This window comes from Hyperoodon ampullatus, assembly GCF_949752795.1.
Source record: "Hyperoodon ampullatus genome assembly, chromosome: 8".
NCBI lineage: Eukaryota > Metazoa > Chordata > Mammalia > Artiodactyla > Ziphiidae > Hyperoodon > Hyperoodon ampullatus.
The window spans coordinates 71,173,471-71,189,569 of record NC_136921.1 but is presented as its reverse complement, the minus strand read 5'-3'; the positions used below and the strand labels follow the sequence as shown (position 1 = coordinate 71,189,569).

Below are 16,099 nucleotides of genomic sequence, written 5' to 3'. Positions count from 1 at the left end.
CCTGGTCTGGGAGGATCCTGCATGCCGCGGAGCGGCTGGGCCCGTGAGCCATGGCCACTGAGCCTGCACGTCCGGAGCCTGTGCTCCGCAATGGGAGAGGCCACAACAGTGAGAGGCCCGCATATCATAAAAAAAAATAAAATACAATACAAAAAAAAAGGAATATCCAAAACGAAATTTTCTATAATTAAAATATTCTGTAGGACCAGTATAATTTAGAGCCATTCTTTGTAGCTACTACTTGATTTCTTGAAGTGGCAAGATAAAGTAATATATGTTTTTAACTTTGAGGAAGGTTTCGTATCTTATATCTTAAACCTCCGAAGGGGTGGATTGCTTAAGAACACTGAGCTAGAGACTTGCTGGAGTTTTCTTTGTGAGGACCTACAATAGTTTCCTGTGGCTGCTGAAACAAATTATCACAAACTTGATGACTTAAAACAATGGAGATTTATTCTCTCACAGTTATGGAGGCCAGAAATTTGAAGTCAGTTTCACTAGGTTGAAATCAAGGAACTAGCATGGCAGTGTTCCCTCTGGAGGCTCTAGGGGAGAATCTGTACCTTGCCTCTTCTAGCTTCTGGCAACAGACTGTATTTCCTATGCTTGTGGCCACATCACTCCTATCTCTGCCTCTGTGGTCTCATTTCCTTCTCCTTGTCTGTGTGTGTGTGTGTCACATCTCCCTCTGCTTTCCTCTTACAAGGATACATGTGGTTGCTTTTAGTGCCAATCAGATAATCCAGGACAATCTCCTATATCATGATCCTTAATCACATTTGCACTGTCCTTTTTGCCATATAAGGTAACATTCACAGGTACCAAGGCTTAGGATGTAGATACGTTTGGGGGTCATTTTTCAGCCTATTACAGCCTCAAATCTAGGCATTTTCATAGGAACAGTTTCATCTTTCAGGAAGATTTTCCTTTATGTGGTTTCCCCAAAATTTTGAAGCTATTTCTGTGTTAACAGCAGGTCCTTGAGTAACTTTGAAAATTTTGTATGAATTTGTTTACCCATTCATTCTTTCAATAAGCACTTATTACTGTAGAAGGATTAAGAAAAGGAAATTAACTAATGCTTGCTTCAAGAAAGGTTTACAGTTTGTTTCTGGAAATGAGTTGAATAAACACAATTGAATGAAAATATGAGAGTTAAAAGAGAAACATGGAGATATGGTATATGAGTAGGTAAAAAACAAAGGTGAAAAATTAAAGTATTGTGAGTTCAGAAAAAGGAAGTATCAATGTATATTGAAAATCAGAAAAAAAACATTATATGGAGGACGGTGAATTTTGAAGTGGAACTAGAACAATGTAAACTATGGAATTACGTAAACTAGAATTTTTGTAGTTAGAAAAGTGGAGAAAGGTGATATCAGGTGGGTAAAAGAAAAGGCAAGGATATGATTTTAAAAAATGGATTACAGTAACAATTTTTAAAATGTCTCTTCTGGCTATACTCAATAGAGTTGATAGAGTTGAGAGTTTGTATGGGTGAGCAACAGGAGATAAAATTACAAGGGTAAGAAGGAGTCAGACTGTATAGAGCTTTGACTAGTAAAGACGGTTAATTTTATCTTGTAATAACTGGGGGCTCTAAAGTTTTTTGTTTTTCCAGTTGGGAATGGTATTATTTTTTTTTAGATGTTGGGGGTAGGAGTTTATTAATTTATTTATTTATTTTTGCCGTGTTGGGTCTTTGTTTCTGTGTGAGGGCTTTCTCTAGTTGTGGCAAGCGGGGGCCACTCTTCATCGCGGTGCGCGGGCCTCTCACTATCGCGGCCTCTCTTGTTGCAGAGCACAGGCTACAGACGCGCAGGCTCAGTAGTTGTGGCTCACGGACCTAGTCGCTCCGCGGCATATGAGATCCTCCCAGACCAGGGCTCGAACCCGTGTCCCCTGCATTAGCAGGCAGATTCTCAACCACTGTGCCACCAGGGAAGCCCCGGGAATGGTATTTTTAAAGGAGTTTTCATTATTGAATGAGGGTGGAGTAAAGACAGGCTGGAGCTCTGGTGAAACTATATTGAAACTATTGTGGTGACTCAAATATGAAGCAATCAAGGCCAGGATTTGGAAAGTAGAATTATTAATAAAAGAAAAGAAGGAATAGGGAAAAAGGACATGTAGAAAGAATCCACAAGCCTTAGTGCCTAGTTCAAGAAGAGGAGGGTGTGTGATAAGAGATAAAAGAAGGAAATGTAAAAGATAGATGAATACAAAGATTGAAGAAAAAGGGCTTTTCATGAAAGATGAGTTAATTATAGACACACTGAATTTGAGGCTACACTTGGTCATTCAAGTAGAAACGTGCATTAGTGAGTTTGAAGCAATGGGTGCAAGCCCAGGAATTAGTATGATTTTGGAGCTTTAATTTCCTGGGAAAATAGAATGAAAAAAATCAAGAATAAACAGAGTAGCATAGAAATAATGGTCTCACTGACTTGTATATATATCCCAAAGGTTTTTTTGATACCAGGCTGATCCCATGATAGCAGGCCCTGCTGAGACTTACTTGGAAGGGAACTAACTTCTTGTGTTGATGGACTTGATGAACAGATACCACATGACCCCCTGAAAAACCAGGTCAATGTGAAATGTATGTCTTTAGATATTTTCTCCTACTAACATCATCTACGAACCTCATCTAGAGTATCTATTATAGGCTAGCATAACCAGGTTTTGTTGGATGAGTGATTGAGACAATTAACCATTCCATCCTCAGTATATTTTAGTCTCCTGGTAGGAGCATAAGCCAGCCAAAGTCAAGAGAAGTTCTCCCAGCCGAGCATTAATAAGACTGAAAGTCTCTTGGAATAATCCCTATTTCTATAGAGGTTATAATAACTGCTCTCTTCTAGCTCTCATGTATCCAACTCATTTAAACATTTAATGAATGGTAAATGTTCTTTTTTTTCCTCACAGGCCGTTGTGGGATTTTACTTTGTGAAATCTCTGGTGAGTTTTAATTCCAGTGTGCAAGTTATTAAAAGGGGACCAAACTAGTGTAGAAATGGCTTATAAGTAATTATAAGATGTAAACTTTACGTATAAAAAGGTAAACTTTAAAATGAATACATATCTCTCAAATGAATATATCCATTACAGTCTATGAGTATATTAGAATGTATTACTAAAATAATTTTCTCTAGGATAGGGTCTGTAATGAGGAGAGAAGGTATTTGTTTACTTTCAGAATTTGTAATGTACCTGTCATAAGGTTAGATTCTTCTTAAGTATAAATAATCACGTTTTAGAGGAAGAGGAGACATTTGTATGAAAGTATAGATAATACCTAATGATCTCTTCTTTATCTTGACAGACAATGGGGTTTTAATAAATGGCTAGCACAAGCTTCCCTAAAGGCTTGCTACCTTGAAAAATGTCTGTGAATCATTTACTGCAATGAATTACATGGAATGTTTCCATGTGCTTTCTAGCTCTCTCCAAATGAGTGGCTACAGGGAGAAAGAGAAACATTATAAATGCATTTGCTAAAATGTGAGTGTTTTTCCATCACTTTATATTTTTGGCCTTTAGAAGGAATAAGTACAATATGTACAAAGGCTGCTTTTCTCCCTATTTTTGATCAAAGATATATTTCAGTTCAAAGGGAAATACCATTGGTTTAAAAAAAATTTTATATTGATACATTATATATTATGTATACGTATATGATATATTTACATTTTATCAAAGAAAAATGTTTATTTTATAAATAGTATATTAATCTAACTTGACCCACTTATATAAATTTATATATATTTTAAGTAAAATTTATATAAATTTTAAATAAAAATCAGTGTCAGTATTTGAGTAGATCTAGTATATGCCCAATGAGGCTAAGACCTATTTACCATTGGCTCCTTTAAGATGATGTTAAATGTCATGTAAAAGCACCTCATTAGAAAAGAATGGTATTTTGACATCAAAAAGAGAAAACATAAAGACAAACATTGGGATAATCTGTTTAAAAGTCTGTATGTGAAAACACAATGTGAACAAAATGTCAAGTCAGAAAAATATCTGTAATGTGTATGACAGAAGATAATAATCTTAATAAAATTTTTATAAGTGGTGAAGAGAATAAAGAACCACCTCAAACTCCAATGAAAACATAAGCAAAAACATGACTGTGAAATTCATAAAGTACTAATGCCAACTTTAAAAATGCTTATATGCATTGATAATGTTAGAAATATGATTTAAAGTAAGATAACGTGTTTCTTCCATACTAAATTGGCTAAGATGAGAAACAAGAAAAATACAGTATCCAGTTAGGGTTAGCCACTGTGATCACAGTCCTGGGGGAGTGTGGCTGGGAATCAGTACAGATGCAGTGAATATAAAACTGGTGTGGAGTCGGAGATTTAGGTTCAAACTGGCTTTACCACCTCAGTCACATTATTAATCTCAGGGTTTCCATTAAACTCATGAGTAAAATCAGGATAATAACACCATGTACTTCATTGATTGTTGTAAAAACCAAAGAGGATAATGCATGTTAAATGTATATCATAGTACCTCTTCCTATTTTATCTATTGGTCCTATTAAATTGGTGAAACATTAAAGAGGACAATTTGTCACTATATATTAAAAACTTTGAAATATTGCATGACCTTTGATCTAGCAAACTTACTTGTAGACATTCTTTCTAAAGAAGTAAATATGGATGGAAGCTCACCAGATTTTAGCTACAAGGGTATTGTTGAGCCTGGGGTATAACAATAAAAAGCCATAAATAACATTGTGTGTTAAACAGTACAGGATTGATGAAATAAATTATAGTTTGTCCATTAAAATATGCCCTGTTTAGGGTAAGAAGTTGTTAGCCAATAGGTAGCAGAAAAGAAGCTAAATTATTTGGGTTTTAAACAGTGAGCATGTCTTAAGTTTGTGAGTGGAGCAGTATTTGGCCAATAGTGCAATTAGAACAGTATTAGTGAACTGTAGAGACATGAACGTGCACAGAGCATGCAGGGAATAAAGAATTATCAAACATGTCTAGAGCACAGGAACTATAACATCAAGGGAGATTAAGCTGGAAAGCCAGATGGGGATGAAATTATGAGGGGCTTTGAATATCATAACTGGGGAATTTGTACTTTATTTTTGGACAGAGAAGAATTGCTGGAGATTTTAATCTGATTTTAATTCTAATATGCCATGTATAAAATGTACTTATGGAATTTCATATGATACATGGAAATAATGAGTTGTTTTTTTGTTTTTTGGGTTTTTTTTTACCATACAGGTGAAAGAAGGTATAGGCTAGGACAAAGACAGAGGTCCTGGTTTTAAAGGGACTTAGAGGTAGGAGTCAAGGGACATTATTTTCATAGAAATAGGGGATTTGGTGGCCAGTGAAATTTCAGAAGTGAAGTGTCTATGTCAGATTTTAATTTTGGATGGTTGTGTGAAAGGGAAGAAAATGAGTACAGTTTGGAAAGCTTTGATTTTGAGATGCCTGTAAAGAATCCCAATTATTAATTTGCAATAGATTTCAGAGCTCAGGAGAGAGGTTGGGGATGAAGATATAAATCTGAGTCATTAGTACTGTAGGGGACATGAAACTGCTTCCAGGAATCCACATCATCTTTTCAGAAGTATAAAGAAGACAATCCCATAACTTCTAGTAACACACTTTCTACCAGTAAATTGTTAAGTTCTTTCTTTCACTTGTAGAAATTTATGTTCAAGTTTTAATCATATTCTTATTTTCATTCTTTTGAATGTGTTTAGTGATCATCATGATATTACTTGCTAATGAAAAGAAAGCGTTTCAAGAGCAGATAGGAATGGAGTATCAAATTTTGTCATTATTCTTTGAGGTAGAAGACTTTTATTACTAAGGTTTTAAAGAGACCACCTCAAGATGATCAAGTGTTGAATTTAATAATAATTCTCCACTTGCTACCCTGTTTTTACAGTATTCCTGATACAAAAACATCCATGCATTCTTTCATCTATTTACTTGACTAATTTTTATTAGGTGCCTACAGTATCCCAAGCACTGCGCCAGGTGCTAGGAATGAGGAGAGAAGAGTATGCTGGATATTTGATTATCTGAATGTTTAAGAAAAATATTTCCAAGAACTACTGAAAAGTAAGTTTCTTTCTGATATCTCCAAAATTTAAAAAACCCAAACTGCAAAAACACCCTTGCAAGGAGAAATGGTTAAAGGTATAATTGTCTAGAAATATAAAGTGCATTCTTTTAGAAAGGTAACTGAGTAAAACATGCTTTAAAAAAAAAGCATTAACATTTGTTTTGACTTCTGTGTAAAAGCAGGAGAAAGAAATTTAAATTTAAAAAATAATACATTTATTTATTTATTTTTGGCTGCATTGGGTCTTTGTTGCTGTGCGTGGGCTTTTCTCTAGTTGCGGAGAGCCGGGGCTACTCTTTCTTGTGGTGCATGGGCTTCTCATTGCAGTGGCTTCTCTTGTTGCGGAGCACGGGCTCTAGGCACGTGGGCTTCAGTAGTTGTGGCACATGGGCTCAGTAGCTGTGGCTTTCAGGCTGTAGAGCGCAGGCTCAGTAGTTGTGGTGCACGGGCTTAGTTGCTCCGTGGCATGTGGGATCTTCCCAGACCAAGGCTCGAACCTGTGTCCCCTGCATTGGCAGGCGGAGTCTTAACCACTGTGCCACCAGGGAAGTCCGAGATTTGAATATTTTTAGGAGTTGGGGCTACTTCTAAAAATTCAAAACTAAATAACCATAAAAATAGATGCTGTTTCCACGGTAACATAAAAGAATAGCAATAAAAGACAGAGAAGGTAGCTCTCAATAATGTATTCATTCTCAATAAAATCCTAAGATCTGTTCTTTTTAAAAGTAAGTCAAAATTTTAAACATGTCCCTAGTATTAATCATGCTAGAAATATTCAGTTCCATCAAAAAGATAGCATAATAGGGTTTTATGTGATGTTTTAATTTTTTCATAATATATATTTGTTAGAATAACAAGAGAGGCAGTGCATTTTATTGAGCTTAACAATACCATGAAGTGTCTTGTGCTTTTATCTTGCCTCTGGCATTAGCCACTGAATATACATTTTATTTTTTACTTTTAGAAGTAAAAACAGAGATAATTGAGAACACAAATGGAAATAATAAAGAGAATAATTAATAGCAATAGACCAAAATGTACTATTTAGTATATGCCATGTTAGTATTAGTTGTTTCATAAATTTTTACTAATCTTTAGAGAGAAAAATTGAGGGAAAATTTTTATGCATTTTATAGATAAAAATACTGAAGCTCAAAAATACTAAGTAACTTATCATGATAAGTTACCCAATTAATCAGATCTGAATAGTGTTATAAAATGATGTTCTTTTATTCTCAACAGTTCAATTTCTCCATTTTTATTTGTTTAATTATGAAAGTAGTACATATATATGGAAAAATATGGGGTAAAAAGTAAAATTTCCTATACCGGCTTAATCTTCTCTCCAGATGTCATCTGTATTCCAAATAGATATGTATACATTTCTAATAAATTGTATAGCATTTACATATATATATATTACAGATACTATTTAGAGGAAAATGTTCACATACATTTTCCACAAATGAGATCATTCAAAATTCAAAGTAAGTTGTACTGTGTGTTATTTTCCCCTCTTTTCAATGTTTGATGACAGTACATTTAGACCTCTCAGTCATTTTGGTGGCTATGTAGTAATCTGAACTGTGGATACACCATGATTTATTTAAACATTCTCCTCTTGGAAAATACTTGTTTCCATTATTTGTGTTGTAACAAAATAGGCTTCAATAAGCATTTTCAACATTTGTAGACACGAATAAGTATTCATATAGATGAAAAATTATTGGTTTTAATTTTATCAAGTAGATAACAGAGACATTAGAAAATATGTAGGTATGGGTTTTTTACTTACTGTTTATTTGTTCCCTTTATTTATGAATCCCTGAGATTGGTGTCTGTCTATACTTTTGGTTTCTATGATAATAACAGCATTTTTGGCAATGTCTACATAGTACTAAGGTATAAATCCATTATTCTGACCATGAATTCTTTCATCTATTTACTTGACTAGTATTTATTAAGTGCCTATCATATTCTAAGTGCCACGTGCTGGGGAGGAAGAGAGGAGTAAGACATAGCCCCAGCCAACAGGAAGTTTACAGTAGAGTAGGATAGCTTATTTCTGATTATTATTCATGTAAATGAATAATGTAATTTTAAACATTTATGATCTAGGTGTTCCATGTCTTTAAGACAAATTTAAGTATATGACTGGTTATCCTTTTTAACAGTAACCTTGGCACCTTAATGATTCCATGAGGATAATTCACATGAAGGATCTTCCTCCCTCATTTTCATCTGTATTAGAATCAGAGTGATTTCATAAATAGTGTTTCCCTTTTTGAATTCTGCAGGTAATCACAGGTAATTGAGCTGGATATTTTTAATAAGCTGTTGAAACACATTATGGGAGACACTTCTAAATGTCCACCCAATACCCATGGTAAATAAACTGTGAGGAGAAGCTGTGATGAGTGTGAGGTGAAGTATTTAGTGTTTTTGTGCCATGAGGTGTCCAAGTAACACATTTCTGGCCAAAGAGACATACATGGAGATGTGTTGAGCCTTTAGGAAGGCATTTGCTTTGCCTAATAAAAGGACAGACATGGCTATTTCAACTCTTCTCTACCCCCACTTCTTCCTGCTTTGAATGTGGACATGATGTCTCGAGTTTCAGCAGCTGTCCTGTGATCAGCTGATGATAAAAGTTAACTTTAAGAAGAATGGAAAGATAGAAAGCTTCTGGTTTTTTGGTGGACTTATTGAGGACTGGAACAAATTATCAACAATTGACTGCTTTCAGATTTCTTATTATGTGAAAAAATTAAACCCCTATATATTTAGTCCTCTGACAGCTTTTGCCATTTGAGGCTGAATTCATCAGGACTGCATTGGGTTTCGGTAGTAGAAGCCTCACACTCGTGAATCGGTATAGTAAGCTGGACCATTTTTGAATGCTGTCATTGTTCTGCTTATGTTGTTGTTTCCATCGTCTTCTTTCATATGGTCGTTTTCCCATGCTGCAATTTAGAAAGTTTGACTCAAATATTTTCTTGCTTAAATTCGAACTGTGTAGCACTAATTAACATTTTAATAATTAAGTTGTTTCTATTTGTTTGTTTGTTTGGTTCTGGGGAGAAACTTCATTTTAGTGTTCTCCATTGAATCATACAAAAGTCTGATTTGAAGTATGGTGCCAAAATTCAACAGGGCCATTTCCTTCTGGCTTTTTCTCTATGGTTCCTTTTTTTTTTTTAATTTTATATTAGAGTATAGTTGAGTTAAAACGTTGTGTTAGTTTCACGTGTACAGCAGAGTGATTCATTTATACACATACATACATCCATTCTTTTTCAGATTCTTTTCCCATATAGGTTATTACAGAATATTGAGTAGAGTACCCTGTGCTATACAGTAGGTCCTTGTTGATTATCTATTTTATATATAGTAGTGTGTATATGTTAATCCGAAACTCCTAATTTATTCCTCTGCCCCACATTCCCCATTTGGTAACCATAAGTTTGTTTCCGAAGTCTGTGAGACTGTTTCTGTTTTGTAAGTAAGTTCATTTGTGTCATTTCTTAGATTCCTCACATAAGCGATATCATATGATATTTGTCTTTCTCTGTCTGACTTACTTCACTTAGTATGATACTCTCTAGGTCCATCCATGTTGCTGCAAATGGCATTATTTCATTCTTTTTTATGGCTGAGTAACATTCCATTGTATATATGTACCACATCTTCTTTTTCCATTCCTCCGTCCATGAACATTCAGGTTGCTTCCATGTTTTGGCTGTTGTAAATAGTGCTGCAGTGAACATTGGGGTGCACGTATCTTTTCGAATTATGGTTTTCTCTGGATATGTGCCCAGGAGTGGGATTGCTGGACATATGGTAGTTCTATTTTTAGTTTTTAAAGAAACTTCCATACTGTTCTCCATAGTGGTTATACCAATTTACATCCCCACCAACAGTGTAGGAGAGTTCCCTTTTCTCCACACCCTCTCCAGCATTTATTGCTTGTAGACTTTTTGATGATGGTCATTCTGACCAGTGTGAGGTGAAGCGTCACTGTAGTTTCGATTTGCGTTTCTCTAATAATTAGTGATGTTGAGCATCTTCCGAAACTCTGTTGAATAAAAGTGGCAAGAGGGGACATCCTTGTCTTGTTCCTGATCTTAGGGGAAATGCTTTCAGCTTTTCACAGTTGAGAATAATGTTAGCTGTCGGTTTGTCATATATGGCCTTTATTATGTTGAGGTAGGTTTCCTCTGTGCTGAGTTTCTGGAGAGTTTTTATCATAAATGGGTGTTGAATTTTGTCAGAAGCTTTTTCTGCATCTATCGAGATGATCATGTGGTTTTAATTCTTTAGTTTGTTGATGTGGTGTATCACACTGATTTGCAGATATTGAAGAATACTTGCATCTGCTTCTGGGTCTCGCAGTGGTAGTGGCATCCCGCACACTACTGGGGCAGCAGGGGCAGTGATTGGCGACTGCTCGCTGCTCGTGCGTGCTCCCCAGATGGCAGGGGCAGTGAACAGTGCCCACTCCTGGGTCTCCCAAAAGCAGTGGCAGTCTGCGCACTGCCGGGACAGCAGGGGTGCAGCGATTGGCACCTGCTTGTGGGTCTCCTAGTGGCAGTGGTGGCTCGCGCCCACCACCGGAGCTCATGTAGGTCGTGTCCTGTTGCCTAAGAGTGCGTGCAGGGAAAGAAGCTCCTATGGCAGTCCTACCCCTCTCCTTGCACGTTTCCCCAATAATGGCACCTTGTCTCTCTGGTGTGCCCAAGCTTCTTCTGAGTACACCCTTGGTTGCCACACTCCAGCCTCTTCAGGCTGTCTCTGCACAGCCAATCCCAGTCCTCTACCTAGATCTGACCTGTGAAGCCTGAGCTTCAGCACCCAGCCCCTGCCCATAGTGGTGGAAAAGCATCTCAGGCTGGGGAGCACAGCGCGGAGGTGACCATCTGTGCAGGTCACCCTCCGTCTTGCCTTCCTCAAACTGGTTGCTGCGCTCTCCTCTGAGTCTCTGAAGCTTCTCCTCCATCCTGGCTGATCTCCTCACCGTAGAGGGGACTTTCTGGGGTGCAGGAAAATTTCCTCCTTCGTAGTTCCCTCCCTGGGGTGCAGTTCCCATCCCAGTTCCTTTCTTTATTTTTTTCCCTTTTTTCTTTTGTCCTATCCAGTTATGGGGAGGTTTTCTTGCCCTTTCAGAAATCTGAGGTCTTTTGCCAGTGTTCAGTAGATGTTCTGTGCAAATCGTTCCACTTACAGATGTATTTTTGATGTATTGGTGGGAGTAGGTGAGTTCCACGTCCTACTCCTCTGCCATCTTGATCCCTAAGATCTCTCTATGAATTCTTGATACATTCAGCTGCATTACAAACATAACCATCATGTTGTGCTGATCAGAATAATTTTTGCTCCCTCAGCTCACTCTAAAGCACTAAACAACGCATTCCTGTGCTTCATCTTGACCCTTTTAGACAATTTGTGTACAGAGGAGCAGTTATCTCTAACTGTGCTTTGTTATAAGTTCCCATGAACTCCAAATTCGGCCTCTGAAAGTAGGCATGGCAGCAAGACTCACAGCCAAGTAGCCTCCACGTGGCCCACCTTGCCATGCCACTTTCCAGTGCTTACAGAGAGCACAAGAATCCTTGTTATAGTATAAGTTTCTGATAATTAATTGGACTGTCACACAGAAAAAGGTGTCCTAGAATTTCAGTCAAGTATAAATCTCGTTTAAAGACTACATTTTAACCTGGTCCAAAGGGCGTCTTCAGATGGCCAAAGCAAAGTTGTAACAGATGTGCTTATCTATGCACTTTAAAATTTTATTAAACCACCAAAAGTCACAGAAAACATGACATACATAAACATTTGAAAAAGAAATTTAGGATAATCACCCATCGGGAAAACATCATAGTTGTTGAGGGGTTATTTTATATGATTCAGTTAACAACAGAATAAAATGTAGTCCTCGTTTTCTCATACATGGTAATACGAGATGAGTCTCAAACATCTGGCCTCATTCACCATAGGCTCATTGAAGATGTTGCTCTTTTTATTAAATTCTTCAGTGGTTTCTTACAATACTTGGGATAATAACATAGGCAAATTAATTCTTGATTAGAATGCCCATTAATTTGCTAAACTAAGCCATAGTCTACCTGAATAGTTTACACAACATTTTTCCCCCCAAATATGAAGCTGATAAAAAAGGGAGAGTTTACCTGATTTCCTCCCATACCATGACAGTTGAATATACCCACTTTTTCATTTTCCTTGCGGCCCATGTTGTCTAAACATTGATTTGTTTCAACATTTCTTATCTAAAGGAAACACAAAAATGTAAGTCAGAAGGTCTTTCTGATATTTTCAAATTGCAAATTGGAAACAAAATAATATGAGTTTATAAGGAAATTTGTCCAAGGAGAACACATTGCTTTAAATATTTATTTTTCTATGTCCATTCTGAGATCTATATAAGATTCTAAACTCTCATTCAAGTAAACTTGAATAGCATGAGCATTGTCATTAGCATCCAATCAAGAGGCACTCTTTGTTTATAGCATAGTATCAGAAAAGAAGACAACCTCTACATATTATAAATTAGGAATTCTTCCCAAAATCCTTTTAAAATTAGGACAGTTTCCAAATTCCACTCAGATAACTATAATGTATTTGTGATGTCCTATAGAGAAAGGAATAGAAACAAATTGGTCAAATATTCAAATTTATGTATTTTTAGTTGCTTCATTACTAGATGCTCCATTCTGTACATTTATAAAGATTAATTACACTGTTTATTTCTTTAACTAAAATAGACACATCTTTTTTCATTCCCAGTGCCAAACTTAGTGGAAAGCAGCTGACCCTAAGAAAAGCTATTACAAGGCTAAATGGTGATTTCACATGAAAATTCTTCAAAACCAAGATTAAATTGCCAACTGTAAACATAAGATTCATGGTTTACACTCAAACACTGCATTAGTCCCATAATTAGCATAACATTAATACACATCTGTGCCAGATGCAATTACAAAAGCCATTTATTGAGTTTAAAGATGCCCAGATTACTAAATCAAGCACAAGTGAATGTAGAAAAGAAGAAAAACCTTTCTAGTAGATGCAATGTTTTAGAATTTTTTCCTTAGTCTTACCTCCAAGTAGTATGTTTTGTACTTGTCCACTCTGCTTCCAAAAAGTTCTTACCTCTGACTCTTATTTGGACACATATTACTGTTCACTCACACATTACTTGGATATATTTATTTATAATAGTTATCTATGCTTTAGGTACATGTTTCTCCCTACTGGCAAATGAATATGATTAGAAACTTCTGTAGAGGCTGGAGTAGGTTTATACAATTCAACTTTTTTGTATGGTACAGAACCCTATGGTCAGGTAATGGTTCCCAGAGTTAGGAAAAGTATTGTCATTTGCAGTAAACCCCAATCAGCAACTGAAATTAGTGGGGAGTAGAATTCACACTTGGTAAGGGGTTGGGCAGAACTGAGCAGTGTGGTCAAGCCCTGTTCCAATGATTAGAGGGAGGCAAGAGTGGAAGAAGAGAAACAAATAAGGAGACTATTGAGTCATGCCAGCAGGAGATGATGGTTACTTCGAATAATAGGATAACAGTGGAGGTGGGGAGGTCAAACTTAGGATGTTTTTAAGGTAGAGCCAGTACGACTTGCAATTGAATTGGAAATGAGCTAGGAGAGAAAAGGCATCAAGAAGGATTACAAGGTTTTGGCCTGAGCAAATAGGTAGATGATGTTTCCATTTACTGGGAACAATATTCTGAGTTCTTACACATTGATAACTGTATCTGTGGTCTTTATGCTTGAAAATCCATTTTGTGGATCTGAAGTCCTTGGCTTACAATATATTTCCTTGAATATCTTTAAAATGTTACTTTATTCACTTCCAGCATAAATAGTTGCTTTTGAAAAGTCTGATGATAGTCTGATTTTCTTTCCCTTATTCTTACAAATGTCTGTTTGCCTGAATGCCAAACTAAGTCCAATAGGTTTACCACAACATATCTTAAAATTCATTCTGTATCACTTGCCCAGGTATATGGTGTTCTGTTTCAATATGTAGTTCCAAATTTATTTTCAAGGCTAAATGTTGAATAATATTGTATTATATATAATTGAATTATATATAATTCAATAAATATTGAGTTATAATTTTAGTGTTCATTTTGTTTCATTGCTTTTTCTCATTAGGAAATCCTATTATTTTGGACCTTCTTGCTTCTCTATATGTCATTTTCTATTCAATAGTTTTGTCTTTTATTTCTTTTTTATTTTAAAAAGTTTCCTCCTTTCCCCCCTCTAAAACTCTATGGCATTTTCTCCTGGGATTATTGACTCATCTGTTCTTTAAGTTTATCCTTCATTTCTGAAATGATTCATTCATTTCTAATTCTTTCCTGCATTTCAGGTCCTCATTTCAGAGGTTTTTCTAAATTTGATTTATATTGTTCTTTTACTTATTTTATCATTGTAAAATTTCTCTTGGCTTGTTTTGAAATATTAGTTTACAGTTTTCCTCTGTCTTATGAGCATAAAGTTCTGGTGTGCTTTCATTTTTTGTAGAGCTATCATTTTACTCTTTATTATCTTTATTCTTATGGCAGTGATCCTTTTCTATTTTCCTTTCCTTTTTTTGTTTTTCTTTCAGGAAACAAATTCTCTGGATCTTTTAAGAGGGAGAATTTGATTAGGAAGTAATTTTTCCTCCTTCCTTCCTCCCTCCCTCCCTTTCTCTCTTTGTCTCTTCCTTTCTTTCTTTCCCTTTTTCTGTCTCTCCCTCACTTCCTTCCTGGATGGGGGGAATCACTTGACATCTTTAAACTATTCTGATGCCTGGTATCTATGCCCAGATGATTCTCATTAATTGGTATAGGGTGTTGTAAAAAAATTGGTATCAGGTGTTGTAAAGTCTCCCCAGGTGATTAAAATGTGCAGAGTTTGGCAAACACCATTCTGGAGGAAGATATAGCATGTCTTGATATTGAATGGTGACATTACAGTTACTTTTCCTTTTTTGAGTAACTTCTTTTTCAGTGGTTTCCACCTGGGCTGCCCTGTAGACTCACCTGGAAAACTTTTAGAATGTACTTCTACTTTGCTTCACCTTCATAGATTCTGATTCAAATGGTCTAGAGTAGGACCAGAATACAGTTAAAAGCTCCCCAGATAATTCAAATGTGTAATCAGGGCTGAAACTCCTCTTATCAGGAAAACACAACAGAGTAGTTGGTAACTAGAAGCCTGTTAATTTTGTGAATCATTTTGAAAACTCTGAGTGCTGGTGGAAAGGTAAGGAGGTTTTCATAGCAAAGCTGATTTCCCAGCTACCCACTGGGTATGTTTAAGAATAAATGTTTCCAGCTGTACCTACAGGAAATGTTTACACTGGAGACCATTTCTAACTTCACAAATCTAGATCTGTTCCTGTAATTTTTGAAGAGTTGAAAAAAACTGCCTTCTGTTTTTTGAGATCTCTTGGTTCTGTTCAACTCTGCCATTTTTATTTTTTAAAAATGTTTACTGAAATATAGTTTATTTACAATGTTGTGTTTGTTTCAGGTGTACAGCAAAGTGATCCAGTTATATATATATAATATATATTATATATATATATTCTTTTTCAGATTCTTTCCCATATAAGTTATTACAGAGCATTGAGTAGAGTTCCCTGTGCAGTACAGTAGGTCCTTGTTGATTCTCTGTTTTATATATAGTAGTGCATATATGTTAATCGCAAACTCATAATTTATCCTTCCCCCCACATTTCCACTTTGGTAACCGTAAGTTTGTTTTTGAAGTCTGTGAGACTGTTTCTGTTTTGTAAATAAGTTCATTTGTATCATTTTTTAGGATCCACATATAAGTGATATCATATGACATTTGTCTTTCTCTGTCTGACTTACTTCACTTAGTATGGTAATCTCTGTGTCCGTCCATGTTGCTGCAAATGGCATTATTTCATTCTTTCTTATGGCTGAGTAAT

At 36.0% G+C, this 16,099-nt stretch overlaps 1 protein-coding gene across 2 annotated transcripts in view; it reads right to left on the bottom strand.

Moving 5' to 3' along the window:
- The window catches only part of GALNT13 (polypeptide N-acetylgalactosaminyltransferase 13), a gene marked incomplete at both ends in the record, with an annotated part of 492,276 nt that overhangs the window by 34,273 nt on the left and 441,904 nt on the right, over positions 1 to 16,099 (bottom strand). For both annotated transcript variants that reach the window (XM_079710390.1, XM_079710389.1), the window contains one exon: positions 12,303 to 12,401. In XM_079710390.1, coding sequence (XP_079566516.1) covers positions 12,303 to 12,401 — 99 coding nt within the window. The remainder of the gene's footprint in view (positions 1 to 12,302; positions 12,402 to 16,099) is intronic.